The sequence below is a fragment of the Microtus pennsylvanicus genome, chromosome 12 (genome assembly GCF_037038515.1).
Source record: "Microtus pennsylvanicus isolate mMicPen1 chromosome 12, mMicPen1.hap1, whole genome shotgun sequence".
Classification (NCBI taxonomy): Eukaryota; Metazoa; Chordata; class Mammalia; order Rodentia; family Cricetidae; genus Microtus; species Microtus pennsylvanicus.
The window spans coordinates 38,092,378-38,111,459 of NC_134590.1; the positions used below are offsets into that span (position 1 = coordinate 38,092,378).

Consider the following 19,082-nt stretch of genomic DNA (forward strand, 5'->3'; position numbering starts at 1 on the left):
ATCATACTTCATACTATGCATCAACTTGGCTGGTGGATAAGTTGAGCAAGTCATCCATGTTTTGGCCCCAACAGTAGTACCATTTCAGCTTCTGATACCTTCCCATTTTGGTCAATGCCTTATTCTCCTGAGGAAAGCCATTTCCTGCTGATCTGTCTCCTAAGGAAGCATCTGTACGGCGTGCTTTCTCCTCAGTACACAGGGTTTCCCCTAGTGAGCTATGGGCCTGTTTGAGGAAATCCTGAATGACTGGAGTATGCTTTGATGTAAAATCTAGATGTTTGGACTGGGTGGTGGTGGTGCACACCTTTAATTCCAGAGGAAGATGGATCTATGGATTTGAGGCCAGCCTGGTCTTCAGAGTGAGTTATAAGACAGTTAGAGCTGCACAGAGAAGCCCTGTCTCAAAAAAAAAAAAGAAAAGAAAAGAAAAGAAAAGAAAAGAAAAGAAAAAGAAAAAAGTAAAAAAAAAACCCACAAGGGTAATTTTCAAAGATTATGAAAAAAAAATGTTCATTGAGAAGTGTGAGGTATTTATATTTAAAATCTTGTATCATAGTTTTTGTTAGATCTATATAATGGCCACATAACAAGACATAATTGTTTTTATTATTTATATGCAGTGAATTCATTTTGTAGCCCCCAAAAACACTTCTTTTAAAAATGGAATTGGCCTATATGACTTAACCCAGGAATCACCTTCAGGTTTCTCTCCATCAGTAAATACATAGTTTTACTAATTTGCTGATTATTCTAGTAATCGCAGTGTATGGAGATGAGGGTTGGCCATTCCAGAGAAATCACATTTATCCTAGTCACATATGATGAGCCTGGGAGGATGTAGTATGGGTTTTTAATCCTCCTCTTCTATAACTACCTGTCTCTGGCAGTGCAATTATTCCCATTAACAGGTGTCACCATGAAGGCAGGAGGATCGCTGCCTCCAAGGCTGTCATTACTCTGTTGAAATTTCAGAGTTTTGGGCCTATTCCAAATGAGTTGAGTTAACCTTTGGGATATGTGGCAGATAGGCATTTGTGAAAGTACCACACGTGGCTCAGTAGAGATTTCAAAACCACACACTATGAAATGATTTCTCAGGGTTCTTTGTTTGTTTGTTTGTTTTTTCTTCCTCTAAAGTGGTAGCCATTCAGCATAAGGGGGATTGAAAATCCTGCAGTCGGAAAATGTGTAAAACTTCCTTCACCTATGCTAATATCAATGAGCCTGTCATTCACTTATTTACCCTTGGGTGGTATCTTTTCTTTTCCTATTAATCTTATTTTAGAATAACCTTTGCTAGGTTGAACATTTTGAAATACCGATGTAGGAACTGACAAACGTTGTAGTAAAAATGAAGAACATCATTATTGTGGTATAGTTTCAGAATGGAGTGTCCATAGAACGTTGCACCTAATTCGAAAGGAGGCTGCAGCTGCAGCCTGTGCTTTGTCAGTGTTGCTTCCTTCCTGGAGTCTTAGTAGTTTGTGTAAGGGTTTGAAATGGTCAGCCTTTCTGGAAATTTTGCCATACCACACTTACTATAGAGATGTATTTTTATCGTGACTTCTAAGGGTTTAAAAAAATCCAATGCATCATTAGAATTTGGCTAAAGGGAACGCCATTAGAGGTTGTTTTCATTTGCTTCATCCACTGAGTTTCTTTCACTCTGTATACCCAGAAGTTACTCTGCTTTGAAGATGGTTGTTTCCAGAGCTTTTCCTCCAGTCCCCAAAGATGCTTTCACAATGCCAGCCTCCCTGCAGGCACATCTTCAGTAATCTTTCTCTTTATTTCCTGAACCTGTCTCTAGTACTGAGACAAGAACACACATTTTTCTCACTTCAATTCACCGGGAACTCACTTTTGCCACAAACACTTCAATGGTTTTTGAAATTCCCTCTCCTTCTTAGGAGCAGTGGTGTGAGCCTGCCGGGGGTCTTGCTGTCCATCTGTGCCGTGTTCTCTGACTGCTCTTAACTCCGGAAATAATAGACGTCAGCCCGTGTTTAGCAGTGGCTTCTGGTCTCCTGACTGCTCAGTTCAAAGGCTCCCTGTTTCTCTTGCTTTGTGCACTTTACTTCATTAGTACGCTGTTGGAACTGAAACCCAGAGGGGCTCTCTGGATGCCTAGGAGAGAGACTGGAGGGGACTTACATTAAAGATAGCCTGAGGTCTTTTAGTCTTTTTCTTTCTCCAGTTAGACTCTAAGGAGAAGTGAAGGGGAAAGAGATGAAGAATCAGAGAAGACCTTTGTGAGAGAGGCAAATAACATCTTGGATACCAACACTGAAATTCTTTCCTAATCACCCTTTTGGAAAACAGTGCACTGCTCCCATCCCATAAATTAAATGTCACCACTTCCATAATTTTCCATCTTAAAACCCTTCCCGTTCCTTTTTTCTCAATATTCTTCTATTCCTTATACCTGCTTGTGTTTTATGTACTTGTAGTGTGCTATAATAATAGTGACAGTGTTTGCATATTATCATTCCTCTCTGTTTAAAAGGATTTTGGTAATTGGATGTGTACGGTGTATATTATGGACATTATGTTTCTAGATCCATCTATCTATTTAGGAAGAATTTAGCAGGCACTTTTCCATATCTGGCTGATATGGATGCATGCTCTCCTAGTGGAACCTGGAAACTTAGTCTGTGGTGGGAACAGCACTGCAACTTACAGCCCCAGGAAATTGCTGACAGTCTCTGTGAAACATTGTTATCCTTCATTTTTTCTCATGTATGTGGTGTGTATGTGTTCATACTCTTATGGTATGTAGCCACACGTGTGTGTGTAAAGGTATGAATACATGGGGAGACCAGAGGTTGACAGCAAGAGTCCTCCTCATTCCTTTCTAGCTTATGAATTGAGATAGGGTTTCTCAGTGGACCAAGATCTTACCAGCTTGGCTCTTCTCACGGGCCAGCTTGCTCTGGGGAGCCCCTGACTCCATGTTCTATATATAACACTAGCTCCAGAATTCGAAGCAGGCTGGCATATACATGTGGTCTGGGTTTCCTCAGGTTTTTAGAATGTCAAGTACTTTATCCACTGAGCCATCTCCCCATTCTTAACCTAGCCTCAATCAATTCAAATCAATTTATTCTCTTTCTCTCCCTCTCTTTCTGTCTCTCCCCATCTCTCTCTCACTCTGTCCATCTCCCCTGTGGGTAGATGTAAATTCAATACATAATCCTACAATCTTTTGAAGGGCTGAGGAAATGAATCATTGGCCAAAAGAACTTAGCAAGCAAGCAAGCAAGCAAGCAAGCAAGCAAGCAAGCAAGCAAGCAAGCAAGCAAGAAGACTATAGTTTGAATCCCCAGAGCACATGTAAAAACAAGATACTTAACCTGAACATCAGTATTTTAGTTTTCTGGCAAGGAAATGGGACAGAAGCCAGGAGAATCCTCAGAAACCTATGAGATAGGTAGCTTGCTGTGGAAAACAAATGCAGCAAAGAGATCTTGGCTCAAATAAGCGGACGTGGAGAACTGACAGCTGAGGTGGTCCTATTGCCTCCACATCTTCACTTTAGGGTAGACAGGCACACATATATACCAATAGATAGATACAATGACAAACACACGGAATTCCTCTGATGCTTTTTAAGTACCTTTTACATTTAAAATGCTACCTAAATGGGATTGGGAAAGCTGGCTTAGCTACAATTACTGCTCTTCCAGAGGACCATGTACTCTAGGGATACTGATATGATTCCCAGAAGTCAACTCTGGTGGGACTCAAGGGATCAAGTTCATGATAGGAAAACCCACAGAGACAGATCCCAGCTAGTGGGAACTCACTGGCTCTGGACAGCTCAAATTAATCTCATTGTATTTTCAGTCTTCTTTGTTATTATCTTTTTTGTCAATTACTTTGAGCTCTTTATATAGTTTAGAAATTAAACTTCATGACATATTTTCTGATCATTTGATGATGCTTCAATTTTATTTATTAATTTTATTATGTTGAAATTTTGTGCATAATGTAACTATCTTTAATAAACTCAAAATGCACAGGTCCTCTGTTTCCTTCATCGATTATTTTCTAAGCTATTTTACCTAAAAAAGTGTAGATAACAAACCAGTATGTCTAAATGTCATAATTTTTTTCTGTCTTGTGTGTGGTCTTTTGAGTTAAGGCCTCAGTGAGTAGTTTTGGTTAGCCTTGAACTCATTGTGTATCTCAGGCTGGCCTCAGACTTGTGGCAATCCTCCTGCCTCAGCCTCCCGTGTACTAGGAGGTAGATAGCAACACTTCTAGTGCAATAATCAAGTTTGGACATAATTTGAAATATGTGTGTTGTATTTGTTCCTGGTATTTATTTCTAGTGGGTTAGAATTTTAGCACATGGACATGAAAGAAATGAAAGAAAACTGGCCTTGGCTTCCGCTTGTTAATGGTTCCCTGATAGTCTCCCATCTCTTCCTGATGAGTTTTTAAAATATCATGCTAATATTAGCCTGTTCATTACAACCAGATGTCTTGCTTGGTGGGTTTGGGCATCCATTTGATGCTGATTGTGGCACTGGGGTTTTAACTACATAAACTCATTTGATTAAATATCCTCAAATCAGAGTTTAACAAGAGGTTCTTCCTCCTCATGTAAAGTCCCTTGATGCTTTGGCATGGGGATGGAGCACTAATAGAATTTAAATTGGCCTCTGGAGGCTTGGTTTGTATGGCACAGAATGAAGCCACAGGATGTAGGTGGTGACCTCACACTCTCTGGGTTCTCTCTCTGGCCAAGCTCTGCATCTGGTGTTTCCTAGAAGTCTGGTGCCAATGTCATACAATGCCACATCTGTTTTCAACAAATGTTTAAGTACCAAGTTCTTAAATTCCTGGCAGGGAAAACCTAACATTCACTATTTTTAAAAATAGATTTGGGATTTCAGCAGATTGGGGGTTAACAATTTCTTCTTTAATTTTTCTCTTTAGGGATCAGCATTTCATTTTGCTCTTGTACCGTGTGGTTTTAGCAATTCAGAATTACTCTCACTGAATAAATTTGTATAAATGACTCATTTTAGTATCTTGGTCAATATTTGTGATAATTTTTTTCTGAATATTTAGTGCAGAGTCATTCCATGATTACAGATGAAATGGAATATTTTATGAATAACAGATTCTGCCTGTAAAGCTTCTAAGTGAGAGCTGTCTGGACATATCTTCTAACTTACATTACTTCATTTAATTCTTATGACAATACTTTAGGGTAGAGCTACTCTATTTACGAATGATGTGGTTTAGGTCGAGGTAGGTAGCTTGTTAATAGTTATGTAGCCAGGTTTCTTCCTCGAGTCTGTCAGCCTCAAGGCATTTACACATTTGCAATGTCTGGGGTCTGCTAAGCAACACATGTGATCCTTGTTGCTGGCAGTAGTTTCCTGCTTTCTGAAATTCTATGTTGGCTACAGAAATTAAATGTAGAACATTGTTTACTCTACAAGCCCTCCCTAGCCTTTTGCATTTCATAGTAGAGCGCCCTGACCAGTTTTATCCTTGATAGCCTTTTAAGGAGTGAACGTATGGTTTGTCTTGTTTCTTCACTTATTTTTCAGACTGAGCTCACAATCAGAACGTAGTTACTGGGTAATTTTATTTTATTGTTTTTGAATATTTAACACGCACATTTAATTTACTTTAAAAAATTATCACATCAACTCGTTACTTTGGAGTATGTACTTTGTTGAGATTCACTTTAAAGTAGGTACTGCATTCCATTGGCTTCAGATGGAAGTGGTAGATAAAAGAGATAGAGTTAGTGATAGTTAAGTAGACTTGAGAGCCAATCAGTGTGACTGGACATCCTTCTGAGCCTCTTTTAACCACATGAACATGCTCCTCCCCAGAATGATGCTGAGGGAGCTGCTGTCATTCTTGTTCTTGAACACGTGGTGAGCTAAAGCTGGAGATGTGTCTGAACATTAGTTCTTCTTGGTGGCATCATTTGACTGGTATCAGCTCTTAAGGGGACAACTTTTTAAAGACACAGATATAATATTGTCTGTCCATCTGACTGTCTGTAAGTTGTTAGAGGCACTGAACCCGCAGCCAAGCTTTCTCTTTCACTGTGTTACAACTTGTTCTATCTTTCCTTAGACTATATACTTCAGGTACCTTGTAGTCTGATACTTTTGTAAGTCCTAGTCTATAGGGTCTAGTAATAATTCTTGCATAATTTGGATCTTAAATAAATACAGATTTTTCAGGATGAGTTTTCTTGCTTTGAAAAATAGTGGATGCATGCTTCCAAGTTCAGAGTTTTTCAGACAGTTACAATTGGTAGCCCTTTGTAAACTCCTGAACACTAGACAGTGATTTCAACAAGCATGGCTCCAGCCAGATAATTTTTCAGCCCTGCACAAGCCTCAGAGCCTAGGGCAAATAGTAACTGAATTCCATTGTGTTCTTATGCTTGTTTATAACTAGCGGTTGTAATAGAATTGTGTATATTTGGATTGTACTCTGTATTTCACTCTACAGAAGGCTTAGGGACATGCTTCCTTCCTGGTATCCTTGGGTCCTCGACAGGCTAGACAAAATGCTGTTTAAATTCTGTTAGCAGTTTTGCTCTGAGATTCAGTGGCATTATGAGAAGCTTAGATTACACTTTGGTTTTATAAACTTTTATTTTATGGTTCTGCTCATTTTTCATGATGCTAATTCTCAGGACGTGAAAGAGAGATAAACACAGATAGCTTTGTCAAAGACTCAGAAATGGGACATAGCCTGAACATGTTCTAATAGTCTGCAAGGGGACTAAATATCACCGAAGTATTCTTAATAAGAAATGCAGTTGTTTCCCATTCAATAGCTCTCGAGATCACTGACATTTATTTTGGTACTCTGCTTTCTCTTTTACAGTCAACTGGTGCTAGTGAGCCATGCGCATCCTCTAATTACTCAGAACCATATGGCCATGGCAGACAGTTGATAAATGGGTTACAATTTTTCATGATAAGAAAATATCATCTTTGTCTTGCTGGGGAGAAATTTGGAATGCTGAGCTGACCCTCACTTTATCCGGAATTACACCTTTAGATGTAGAGACTTTACGACTCATTTGTAGAGATGAGGGGCCATCCATCCAGGCGGGAACCGTGATGAGCCCCATCAGTATCCATAACAGGTTGTCATTCCCACCATCTGCTAGTCTGGTGGTCAAAGCATTATGAGCCTTTACCCTTAGTATCACACAATACTTGCAGGCCAGGCACATCACAGAGTACTTCTCTTGTCACAAGCTTCATTGTGGGAAATTGTTAGAAGTGAAGGTATACTGTTTTATCTAGAATTTATCCCTTCATCATGTTTAGACAGCTACCTTATTTCGCTATCCTCATCTTACTTCTTTATTTATAAAAAGGGCTTAAGTTTCCAGGCACATAAAACTTTGGTAGTTTATCCAGCATTTGCACTATGTAGCAGGGCAATTTATATGAATAATTAGGAATCAGTATCTTAATTTACCAGGTAAAGTCAGCCCTGTGCTGATACATGGAAAAGTGCTAAAACATGGCTGCTCAGAATAGTTTGATGTCCCTCCTCACTTGGTATGGTGCTTGTCGTCTGAGACTAACTATAGAAAATGAAAATGCATCACCCTACCATTCGAATTATTGTACAGCACTCAACAGTTTACTGTGGTTTTGCTTTTACATTGTTTTTAATTTTTTGAGATTACAATGTAATTTTGTATTCTTTATTCTTAAATTCTGCCTTTCTACATTAACACTGTGAGCCATTTATTAGTCTATAAGAAAGTGTAACATAATGATTTGTTTTCTAAATAATAACTTTTGATCATATCTATAAACCTTCAGGTTGAAAAATAAGAAATAACGACCAGGGGGCTTACTCCGTGTATTGGAGTACTTACTGTGCAAGCATTAGGACCTGTATTAGGATCCTAGGGCTCGTATGATAGCCAGGTATGTTCATATGTATGCCTGTGAGTCCAGCCAGGCATGTCTGCACATGTGCATGTAACTTCTTGAGTTCATGTCCACTCATGTGTATTTAACTACAACCAGACATGTCCACACATGTGCATATAACTCTAGCCAGGAATGTATACATATATACATATATGTATATATATACACACACACACGTGACGTGTGTGTGTCTGTGTGTGTGTGTGTGTGTGTGTGTGTGTGTGTTACTCCAACCAGGCCTGCCCACACTGTGAATGAAACTCCAGCACTGTGGAGAAGAGCAAGAGGAAAATTTGGGGCTTTAATGCCACCAGCTTATCTATAGGTTCAGTGAGGGACCCTGTCTCAAGAGAATATGGTAGAGACTGCTAAAGTAGGTCACCTGGCATCCTACCCGTGAATGATAGTGTCAATAGTAAATGCGTTTACACAATGTGTGACTGACGACTCTTCATACATAATTGCATACATACATAGTACATACATATATGGGAAAGTTGTTTTGTTGCAGTTTTCTCAACTAAGATTGCCTTAGTCGTAACCACAAAGACCTCTAAGAAAGTCACAGCCCAGGGACTTCTTGTAGCTGAACTCTGGTGAGGGCAGAGAAGCAGGGATGCGGACAGGAGCAGGAGTCTTCACCGTACTCATTTGCACACAGACTTCTCAAGGACTCCATGTTCTAAAATGACCTGTTTATTTTTAGATGGCTTTGCTAGATAATTTGGAAAGATAAGGGGTGATAGGTTTTCTTCTTATGATAGGTATTTGTATGTCCTCATAGATAGTACTTTATTTCATACAGATCAAAAGTGGGCCATATAGCTTGCATGTAACAGAAATGCATAGTGCTCTCCTTCTCCATGCAATGGTTACAATGGAAAAGAACTTTCAAATTGTCTTTCCTTCTTATCAGCTTTTCTAAATTGTCTTTGCTGAGTTTCGTTTTTGAAAATGAAACAATGTTTTTGTATTTTCCTTTAGTATGGATCTGTTTTTCTTACCAATATCGAGGAGCTCCAGGAACATTTAATCTGAATCTATTTATATAGATCATTCCTTCCTTGAGGTGGTGATTTAGCAAAATATGAAGCGTATTTATTGCTAAGTTACCAAGGCCATATGATTAGGCAGCATATTGTCAACATTGTTGTTTTTAGAATGTGCTTTCCTATTTAATTTTCAATAGGGCACTGTGAACTCAGTGCCTATTGGTGATGAACCAAGGATAGTTTTCATATCACAATGGCACTCTATGAGGTTTTTAAGAGTCTGATTGGAATATTGGTAATGTAAACCTGTCCAGCTGATAAAATAACACTGCCTTTGAATGTAAATGAAGAGGATCACATGGCCCCAGTGAGGCCAGTGTAACAAGATTAAGCAAACCCCAACAGCTACATATTTAGTTCCTTTCCATCATACAAAGCTAGGTGCATATCAACCGTAACTATCTCTTTAAGTCTTAGTTGGCCATCTTCTCTTATTAAGAGTATTTAGTTGACTTTCTAATGCCATTTTGACTATTCTACCAAATAAATGTTTGGCACATGACAAATGTTGATTTGTTAGTTTCCTTTGGTGATTGAATACAGGTAAATATAGTGCCCGCTGTTCAAAGCAAGGCAGATATATCTGTGACCTTGTCTGTTTAGCATTTGTGAGAAAGGCATTGACTTACAAATGTAGCTTAGGCTAGTGTAATGTTAGCACACTGCAAGAAGAACTGATAATTTCTTTTTCTAGTTGAGTCTGTGTAACTCTATACATTTATGTAGCAGCAGTTCTAGCAGTTCTGCATTAAGAAGACATTATGGTTGTGTTTTCAAAAGTGGCTTTGCGTTTTTGCTCCATACTAGGACTTCAGGAGTGGACTTGGTATTACCAGAATTCCTATGAATGTGGCAAATGTGAAGCAAGTAGACCGGGCTGTGAAGCAGTCTTTTGAGATAATTACTCCCTACAGGAGTTTCAGGTAAGCTATTTTTAAACATATTTGTGTGAGTATTTGGTTTTTTTTTATTGATAAAAGAAGAATAAAGAAAAAAAAAAACAAATTTCCACCTCCTCCCAGCCTTATGACTGCTAAAAGGTCTGGGTAATTTGTTTCGTAATTCTGGCAATGGCATTGTTACATCTTTTCTTGTCCACATTGTCTAACTTACGAGGCTTGTAAAAAATCACTGTAAAAGTGGCTTGGAGAACTATGAAAACTGCCAAAGATATTTACACCATGAGTTGTGTATAAGCTGAGTATAGTGAAGATGTTAACTCTTTCACACTTAGAAGGAATGAAATAGTTTTGCATTTGGGGGGGGTGTTTTTGTTTCCCTTTAGCCTAATCAAATAAATCCCGCTTTAAGATTGGTTTTTAATTACAGTTGCTGCAGTGTATTTTTGCCAGTGACTCAGCTTAGAATCATTCTGGGTTTAATGGATCACATAAAAATATTGATTCAAATATTTTAACATCTTGATTCATGTATAAAATAAAATGTATTATGTTTGAGTAACTGTGACATTGAACAATACTTAATGTACTTGCCACGTTTTAATCACATATAATGGTCCCCTAGATGTAATGTGCAATATAGACATGGGTAATTTGTTGAGTTCAACTACATTTATGCATTTGTCCCAAATGATCAAGTCAGGTTGCTGGTGAGTCAGAGGCAACTGCTCTAGGCTTTTGGATGACGTAATTATTTCTGAGGTCCTCTTGAGTATCTCATACATTTTGTTTGTCAAAATATGTGTGTGGGCTCCAACTTTGATTAAAATGATCAAAAAATAATAAATTTTATTTATTTCATACTTGTAGATCTGGAGCTTGGATAAGTAACACTCTGTTTTTCTAGCATGCACAAAGTCTTGCTTTTTCACCCTGAGAACATTGCATATCACAGATGCGCACACACACACACACACACACACACACACACTCACACACGGGGGAGGGGAGAAACTGATTCCAGCTAAATAGAAATACTGGCTATAACTAACCTCTAGGAGATTTTTATTAATATTGTATTAATTATGTAATCATAAAGTTCTTCAGAAAATGCAATCCTGTAAGCCACTTATTTTATGAACTACTTAGAATGGGCAAATATCAATTATTTTTATTATACTTCAAGTCATTATAGTTTATAGGACAAAAATTTCAATATGATAGCGAGTTTTCTTTTCTGGAGTCATTTGTGACATATGTGGATATTATCTATAATAAACAGTCAATAAATTTTTCTTGTAGGCAACATTGCTGTTTAATATTTTATCCCTTCCATGAGGCATCCAGCCAATACTGAGAAATCAGACTGTGTCAGAACTGGCTAAAATTGAGTTAGAAAGCCTTTAAAATAGTAACCATTTAAAACTTTTCTTGTTTCTCAGTCTCTTATTGCCATCTGGACAGTCTTCTAATTAAAAAATTCCATTTTTAAATCTGACAAAAATCACAATTTCTGGTGGGAGTTTTTTTATATATATACAATTTTAGTTTTAGACTACGATGGCATACATTACTGGCAAAATTCTAACTGTCATGAAACACTGCCAATCTCTTTTTGATTATTATCTAATCCATTGCTTAAGAAAGATGGCTCTCCCTTGTGTTGACGTACCAGGGCAATTCCGTGAGTATGTTGATCAGGAATAACAAGTGTGTTAATTTCAGTTAGAGATGTGTGAGCAGGGAGATACAGGGTATGGAAAATCAGAAGAAAAAAAGATTTGCTAAATTAGATAATTTTTAATAGAAAAAGACAATCCAATACTGCCCAGCAGGCATAATTTTAGCTGCTATTTAATTTGTGGCTGAAATGAATATGCAAACTGAACACCCTGCTTAATTGGCCTGTATAAGGGAGATCAATAATGCAGAAATGTTAATTGTTTCAGCTTTACAGCAGAGTCTGAGAAAGAGAAACAGGAGTGGATTGAAGCTGTGCAGCAGTCGATAGCAGAAACTCTCTCTGATTATGAAGTAGCTGAGAAGATTTGGTTCAATGAATCCAACAGGAGCTGTGCGGATTGCAAAGCCCCAGATCCTGACTGGGCATCCATCAATCTCTGTGTTGTCATTTGTAAGAAGTGTGCAGGTAAATAGTGATGAGCTATGCTCGTCTCCGCTTGGCGGCAGATTAGCACCGACTGTTCTCTGTCAAAAGACATGATGTGTCCTAGGTAATCATTGTGGAAACTAAAATGAGATTAACTTATTAAATAGAAGACCATTTAAAAATATCATATAATTCCATATTCTGTTCTGTGTGGATTCGATAAAAATTAATTTTAGTTATGTAATAATATTGTGGGGTTACTGGTCCATGCATAGATTATTAAATTAACATGCATAAATTTTTCTTTTTTTGTTTTGGTTTTAAGATACATCCAGAACAAGTTTGTAAGCTTGCATGAATACTTCCAGTTATGGTCTAGTCATTTCTCTAAGGTGTATTTTCTTAGATTGACGATGTTCTGCCTCTATCCTTGGGTGTTGGATCTGGCATCTCCTACAGTATGAACTTGCATTGGAGTGTTTCCCAACGGAACTGATGCTCATGAAAAGAGCTAGTCCTATACATGCGTTCTATCTTGTGACCTTATACTTGGTTGTCTGACATCTCAGTGTATCAAGGAGCCCTTATCTCTATCCAACAGAGAAGATAGAAGTGAACTCCAGCTCTGTGAAAAGCCTTACTGAGTACTTGGAGAAATGTAGCTAACTTCAGTCTCCCAGACTTCCCACTCTTCTTGCCTCCTTCTCCATAGATGCCCTGACTCGGGCACACAAACACAGAATTTACCTATAATACCAGCTATTTTGATGCTGGTCTACAGAGGTAGAAACTATATGACATGAAGTTCTTCCGATAAATAGAGAAATTGTTTTTACAGTAAAGGATGGTAAGAGCAAGATTAACGTTGACTAACAGGCCCAGAGACAGAGCAGGGAAGGGGCTTCTGACTCAGCCTAAGCAGAGACAGTGAGCAAGGTAGCTCCAGCATTTGTCTAGAACCTTCTATACTTTCGGGAGTCTGCCCCATACCATCTCTCATGATACCAAGATACTTTCCTGACCACTTAATTAACATCAAAAAAGCAAAAGGCATCAACCCTGCTATGATCCTCATATAGTGTCTCCTCCCTTTTTCTCTCGTCATCTCATTAGGAGAGATAGCTTTGTTTTACTTCTGCCTGTTCCCCTTGTGCTCCATCTCTTTCCTGCCTCCTTAGGACCAATTTATCATTACTACTCTCTTGAGTATTTAAACTAGTTTCTAGTTTTGTCATGTAAATTTGCATCAGTCTACCTTTCTTAAAGTGGTATCTCAGATTAGTTTTTCCAAAGATACTCAAAAAATAACACATCAGAAGTAGAACCACAATTGCTGCCTCAGGCCCAGTGTGTAAATCTGCATGTTTTCATCTTTATCCTATACTGATGAGGTGTACTGCCTACCTTACACTCAGGCCAAAAATGGAAGAATTAAGCCTTATGTTTTCTTTAAAGTTCACATCATCTCATTGATGTCTCTGTCCTGTTCCATTGCCTCCTTATAGAGCTTATATATTCTATTTTTAAATATTTTATCAGTATTCGTATTTTTTCTGCATACATGTCTGTGATGCGGTGTGTGCCTTGTACCCATGCAGACTAGAAAAGGGCACAGAGTCCCTTGAAACTAGAATTATAGATGGTTGTGAGCTACACTATGGGTTCCGGGAATTGAACCCTGGTCCTCTGGAAGAGCAGCCAGTTCTATTAACTGCTAAGTTATCTCTCTGGTTCCATGAACTTATCTGTTCTTAAATAGGCTGCTTTAGCAACTCCTTCTGCAACTCACAGACTTCTAATGTTGCCTGAGGCCATAATTAAAAGTGCAAAGCAATGTGAACTCCTGCTATGGGGCCTTGTACTCTAAAGTGTTTTCACCTCTTTAATAAAGAAGGAAAAGACCCTCTGATTTAGTGTGAGAAGGTGAAGAATCTTTATCATTCCTAGGCAAAGTGTCCTTAAGATCAATGAAAGTTCTTACATAGATGTTTTTCATTTCTGTTTACTTTGGATAGGTGCTTGTATATCAGTTATGACTGAAAGATGATTTATACTGTACACTTGATGATTTAATTCTCTTCTACCTCTCTTCAGAGGAAACAGTACCATAGGAAATTAATGTCAGATCTCTATGCTCATTTTTACTGTAATTGTCATTATTAAGATTGTCTTGTATTGATAGCTGTACTTACATGCATGAGATTTAACTGACCAGAAAAGTTTTCCTTGTTCATAAATATAGCTCAAGAGTAGAACACTTCTAACAGGTACAAAAAGGGGGGGGATTTGATGATCCCAGGCTATTTAAACACACACACATGCACGCGCACAGGCGTGCACCTACATATGTATATACACATATATGCATATTAATTTTAAAGTATAGTTTAATGGCAATGCATTATTGTGAAAAATCTAATAATTGTTACCCATTTTGGTTGTTATGCTGTTGGTTTTGTATAATCACCATGAATACTCCTAGCGCTTTGGGCATTTAGGAGAGTAGGTAATGGATGCTTTAAATTTATGTTATGTATATGCTACACACATATGACCTATGTATATGACCTATGTATATGAATTCACGTGGGTGTTGGAAGACAACCTTCAGTGTTATTCCTCAGGTATATGTTTGTTTGTTTTTTTTTCACTTATTAAGTTAGTTTGTTAGCTACTTAATCTAGTGAGAAAAATTCTCATCCTAACCTAGAAATTAGAAATAAGCTAGGCCGGCTGTCAGGCCCAAAGGATCCCCTACCTTCCCAGTGCTGGGATTACAAGCACTCACCACCACGCCTAGCTATTTTTATGTGGCTTCTGGAGATTGAGTTTAGGTCTTTACATGCAAGGCAAGTACTTTATTAACTGAACTGTCCGTCTATCCCTTACCTACACACTTGTGTTTCTAGGCTGGGGAGGGAAGAGTTTGCTGGGAATTGGAAATAGGGTCTCGCATAAGCCCTTGACCACTGAGCTATTATTTCCAGCCCTCCTATACACATTTAAAAAATAAGGCAAAATGAATTCACATTCAAATTAAAGTTGAAATGTAATTGTCTCTTCCTTCAGGACAACACAGATCATTGGGCCCAAGAGACTCTAAGGTTAGAAGTTTGAAAATGGACGCCAGTATCTGGAGTAATGAGCTCATTGAGGTAAGTCCTGTTCACTGTGCTGTGTGAACAAAGACAGGAGGAGACTGGCTGTAGGCAGTGCTTGCTTTTCTAAAGAAGTTCTTAGATGAAATTCTCACTATGGTGTGCAAATGGCACACAGCTTCCCAAATTAGATAGTTATTTTTAAAATAAAGACTTCAGAGAACCTTAATGATACCCGGGATGTCAAGATGTGGCAACTGAGGAAAGTGAGAATTCTTTCTTTTTTTAACTCACATGAGAAAGTATTAGAAAAGGGAATGAGCAGATTTGGCAACATTTAGTATTCTGTGTCTGGCTATACTTTGCCATTATTCCACCGGTTCTGTTTCATTGTACCTGTCTCTGTTTCCTCTCCTGCTCCACTGTCCTTTCTTAAGGCATACTCACTGCATAATCATTTAAATCAATCTGTCTCAATATGAGTTAGAAGAGTAGGGCAGCTTCTGGTGGCCCGTGCTTAGTTTCCCAGCTGATGCTGCATTAGAACTAGTGTCTGCTGTCTCTTGTAGTTTGTCTTGAGAATGCAGGCTTTCTTGCTCTCTCCTGTGTTTTATATTGAATTGGGTTTTAGTTTAGGATGGGAATCAGTTTTGCAGGTTCAAGCACATTTAATGAAATTATGTGCATTTATTTTTTGCCTTTTCCATTTCAGCTGTTTATTGTCATTGGAAACAAGAGAGCAAATGACTTTTGGGCTGGTAACCTTCAAAAAGAGGAAGAACTACACATGGATTCACCAGTTGAAAAGAGAAAAACTTTTATTACCCAGAAATACAAAGAAGGAAAATTCAGGAAGACACTTTTAGCATCTCTGTCCAAAGAAGAGTTAAATAAGGTAAATTGAATATAACACTATCTATAGATTTTAATGACATACATAAGTATATATCTATATTCAGTGTAGATAATTTAGTGGACACTTTATTACATTTTATATGTTTTAAATCTCTTATCCCAGCTGCTACAGAATAATAGCAGCACAAGTTTTTTTTTTTTGAATATCTGTGATTGATTGGGGAGTTCACAAGGAGAACATCCTAGAAACCAGACAGTGGTCTGAGACTCTGAAGCCCTTACGTAGGATTTTAACCCATGCAGAGTGGCCATTTGTAGAGCCAACCTCTGCAGAGAGAGTAGACCCACTCCCTGATTCAGGTCATTGATTTTATTAGTATAGGAGAAAAGAAATACCTGCTTCATAAACACATCACAAACTTGCCTTTCTTTTAAGAGCGGGACTCGCATTCACTTCCCGTAAGTGGTATGTTCTTTTAATGGCCAGGCTCTGTGTGCTGCGGTAGTAAAGCCAGACGTGCTGGAAACGATGGTCCTGCTGTTCAGTGGAGCAGATGTCATGTGTGCGACAGGAGACCCCGTGCACAGTACGCCCTACCTGCTGGCCAAGAAAGCTGGGCAGAGTCTGCAGATGGAATTTCTCTACCATAACAAGTTCTCAGGTTTGTTCCCCATGCTGTCCTGACTGCTCTCTTCAGATACATCCCTGTAAAAAGTCGAAGAACAAATACATTAATTTCTTGACCAAGAAAATTATGTAATTACCAAAGTACTGCTTTATAACAGAAAAAAAGTATAGGACTTGTATATCTTTTATGTCTTTTAATCTTATAAATGGAAGATTAAAATAGTTAATCCCACATAATCTTTTCTTCCAAAATTAAATCCGGTTTTCATATATGAATAATAAATGTGGCTTAAGTGCCTATTTCTAAATTTTATACAAAGTGAAATAAATCTCTGTATTTATTTGGTCATTAATAGGGGCCTACTTTTCCGCTAGTGTAAAACATCATCACAGATTCCTAAACAAAAGGGAACGTTAGAACGTTTCAGATTTAATTGTAAAATCTCTTTGCCTTTTCTAGACTTCCCCCAGCATGATGTTCATTCTGAGGGTGGGTCAAGTCAGGAGGCTGCCCAGTCCACCTTCCTCTGTGACTTCTTATATCAGGCTCCGGCTGCTGCTTCCAGAGTCTCTACAGAGAAAAAGCTACTTGAAGGTATCCTTCCCGCTCCTCTTAGATATTCTTTCTGGATAAGACTTTTTTTTTTTAACCTGGTGTTTGCTCATCTGTAGCGATTATTCACCATTAATTCTTTGCACTATCCCTCATCAGAAATACTTCAGACCAGAATTGTTTCAGATTTCATGTTTTTTGTTTGTTTTGTTGTTTGGGCTTGGGAATATTTTTATAGACTTTACTAATTAAAAGTTCCTAATTACAAAAAAAGTAAAAACTACCACCGTCACCAACAAAAAATCTCAAATCTAAAAAATTATAATTTGAGGGGATATTGAGTCTACACTGCATTTTTCCCAGGTGTTTGAAGCACTTTCGATTTCAGATTTATTGATAGGCATATTTAAGCATTATTCTTTTAAAGTTATATAATCTTAAACTAGGAATAAATTAGGATAAATTGTGTATCATTAGATTTTTCTGATAAAAAAAATCTTTTCTGTCAGGCTCTGCTTTGAGGAGCTGGTGGTCAGTAATTGGTGGACACATAAGGAGTTTAGACCAAGCTGAGGATAAGTAGCAGTTTTCCCAGGAAGGAGGAAGGAGCCAGTGGTGATTCAGAATTTCAGTCCTGGCCTTTTCATCTTGACTGCTATTTGATGGGGGACAGTAGGAAGAAATACTATTTTCTGCTTTAAACTTATATGCTTTCTTTTTAAACAATGCCATGAATTTTACTTTACTTTACTTGGCCTAAGGGATAACAAATGACAAGCTTTGCCAAATATTTGTAAGTACATATTATACATCAAATCTAACAATTAATAAACTCTTTGCACAATACCCAAAACCATAGTACTTGCCAATGCTTTTCCTGATTTCTAGAGTTTCCTAGAGCCATTTTCAGTCTTTAATTTAATAGATATAGTCAAGAACTTGACGTAGAAAAATTTCTTTAAGTTTTTCAATACACTGATCTTGTCTAGACAAATACCAGGCTCATCAGATCTTTTTTCAAACATGCTTTAGAAAAATTACCCTGGAAGTGAGTAATGCATATTTGGACCTTGAAACTTTATGCCTGAATCTTCCCTTTTAGATTTCATGAAATAACTAAATATTTGGGGGCATATTTTATATCAAAAGTGGAAGAAGTTTGTCTCTGTCCATGTGATTTAAGTTTTTATGGAGTGTTGGATTCAAGACCTATGTAGATACTAAACTGATTTGCTTGTGCTTGGGTTCCCTACATAACGTAGTACAGTGTTTGCATATTGCATAATGTCTTTCTCCCATATATTTCTAAATATCTGAAGATTATTTTTATATTACATCACAGGAATGCTCAGTAAGAAGTTGCTCCCTAATATTATTAGGAGATACTGTCAAGAAAAAGAAATGTGTGTGCATTCAGTAAACATGTAAAACATTTTAGGTATTTTTCATTAGTTATTGGCTTCGATCTATGGGTTCGGAACACATGGATAGGAGATATGGGTGACATTATCTGAAAGTTAATTAGGATTTTTTTCCATCTGGAATGCTTTTCTAAAAGTTATTTCAAGCAGATATCTAAGACTTAGTTATATAGTACAGTAGAGATTACTTCATTTAAAAATTGTCTCCTGCTAAGATATTTTTGAGTGTCTTTTTCTTTCTAGTTTATTAGCATGTTTCATGCTCAAAGCAGAGTCTGCTGACCCCAGTCCAGCTCTACTCCCCCTCAGGCCTTGCTTATGCTATAGTGCTGTAGCCTTTTTGATAACTTATATCTGTCTTCGCTTCCCTGCAAACTTAAAAATAAAGAATTACTTCCAGAATAGAACTTGGATCCTGTTCATCTGTTGCTCAAAGGCAGACAGCAGAATCCCACTGCAGACTGAGCCCTGGTACTTGTATTTAGGGCCTGGGAATTATCTTTTTCTCCATTCTTCA

At 37.8% G+C, this 19,082-nt stretch overlaps 1 protein-coding gene across 2 annotated transcripts in view; it reads left to right on the forward strand.

Moving 5' to 3' along the window:
• Arap2 (ArfGAP with RhoGAP domain, ankyrin repeat and PH domain 2) overlaps positions 1–19,082 on the forward strand; it is a 152,675-nt gene that overhangs the window by 54,697 nt on the left and 78,896 nt on the right. For both annotated transcript variants that reach the window (XM_075943488.1, XM_075943489.1), the window contains exons 9-14: positions 9,809–9,924; positions 11,850–12,049; positions 15,080–15,165; positions 15,821–16,003; positions 16,451–16,625; positions 17,052–17,186. In XM_075943488.1, coding sequence (XP_075799603.1) covers positions 9,809–9,924; positions 11,850–12,049; positions 15,080–15,165; positions 15,821–16,003; positions 16,451–16,625; positions 17,052–17,186 — 895 coding nt within the window. The remainder of the gene's footprint in view (positions 1–9,808; positions 9,925–11,849; positions 12,050–15,079; positions 15,166–15,820; positions 16,004–16,450; positions 16,626–17,051; positions 17,187–19,082) is intronic.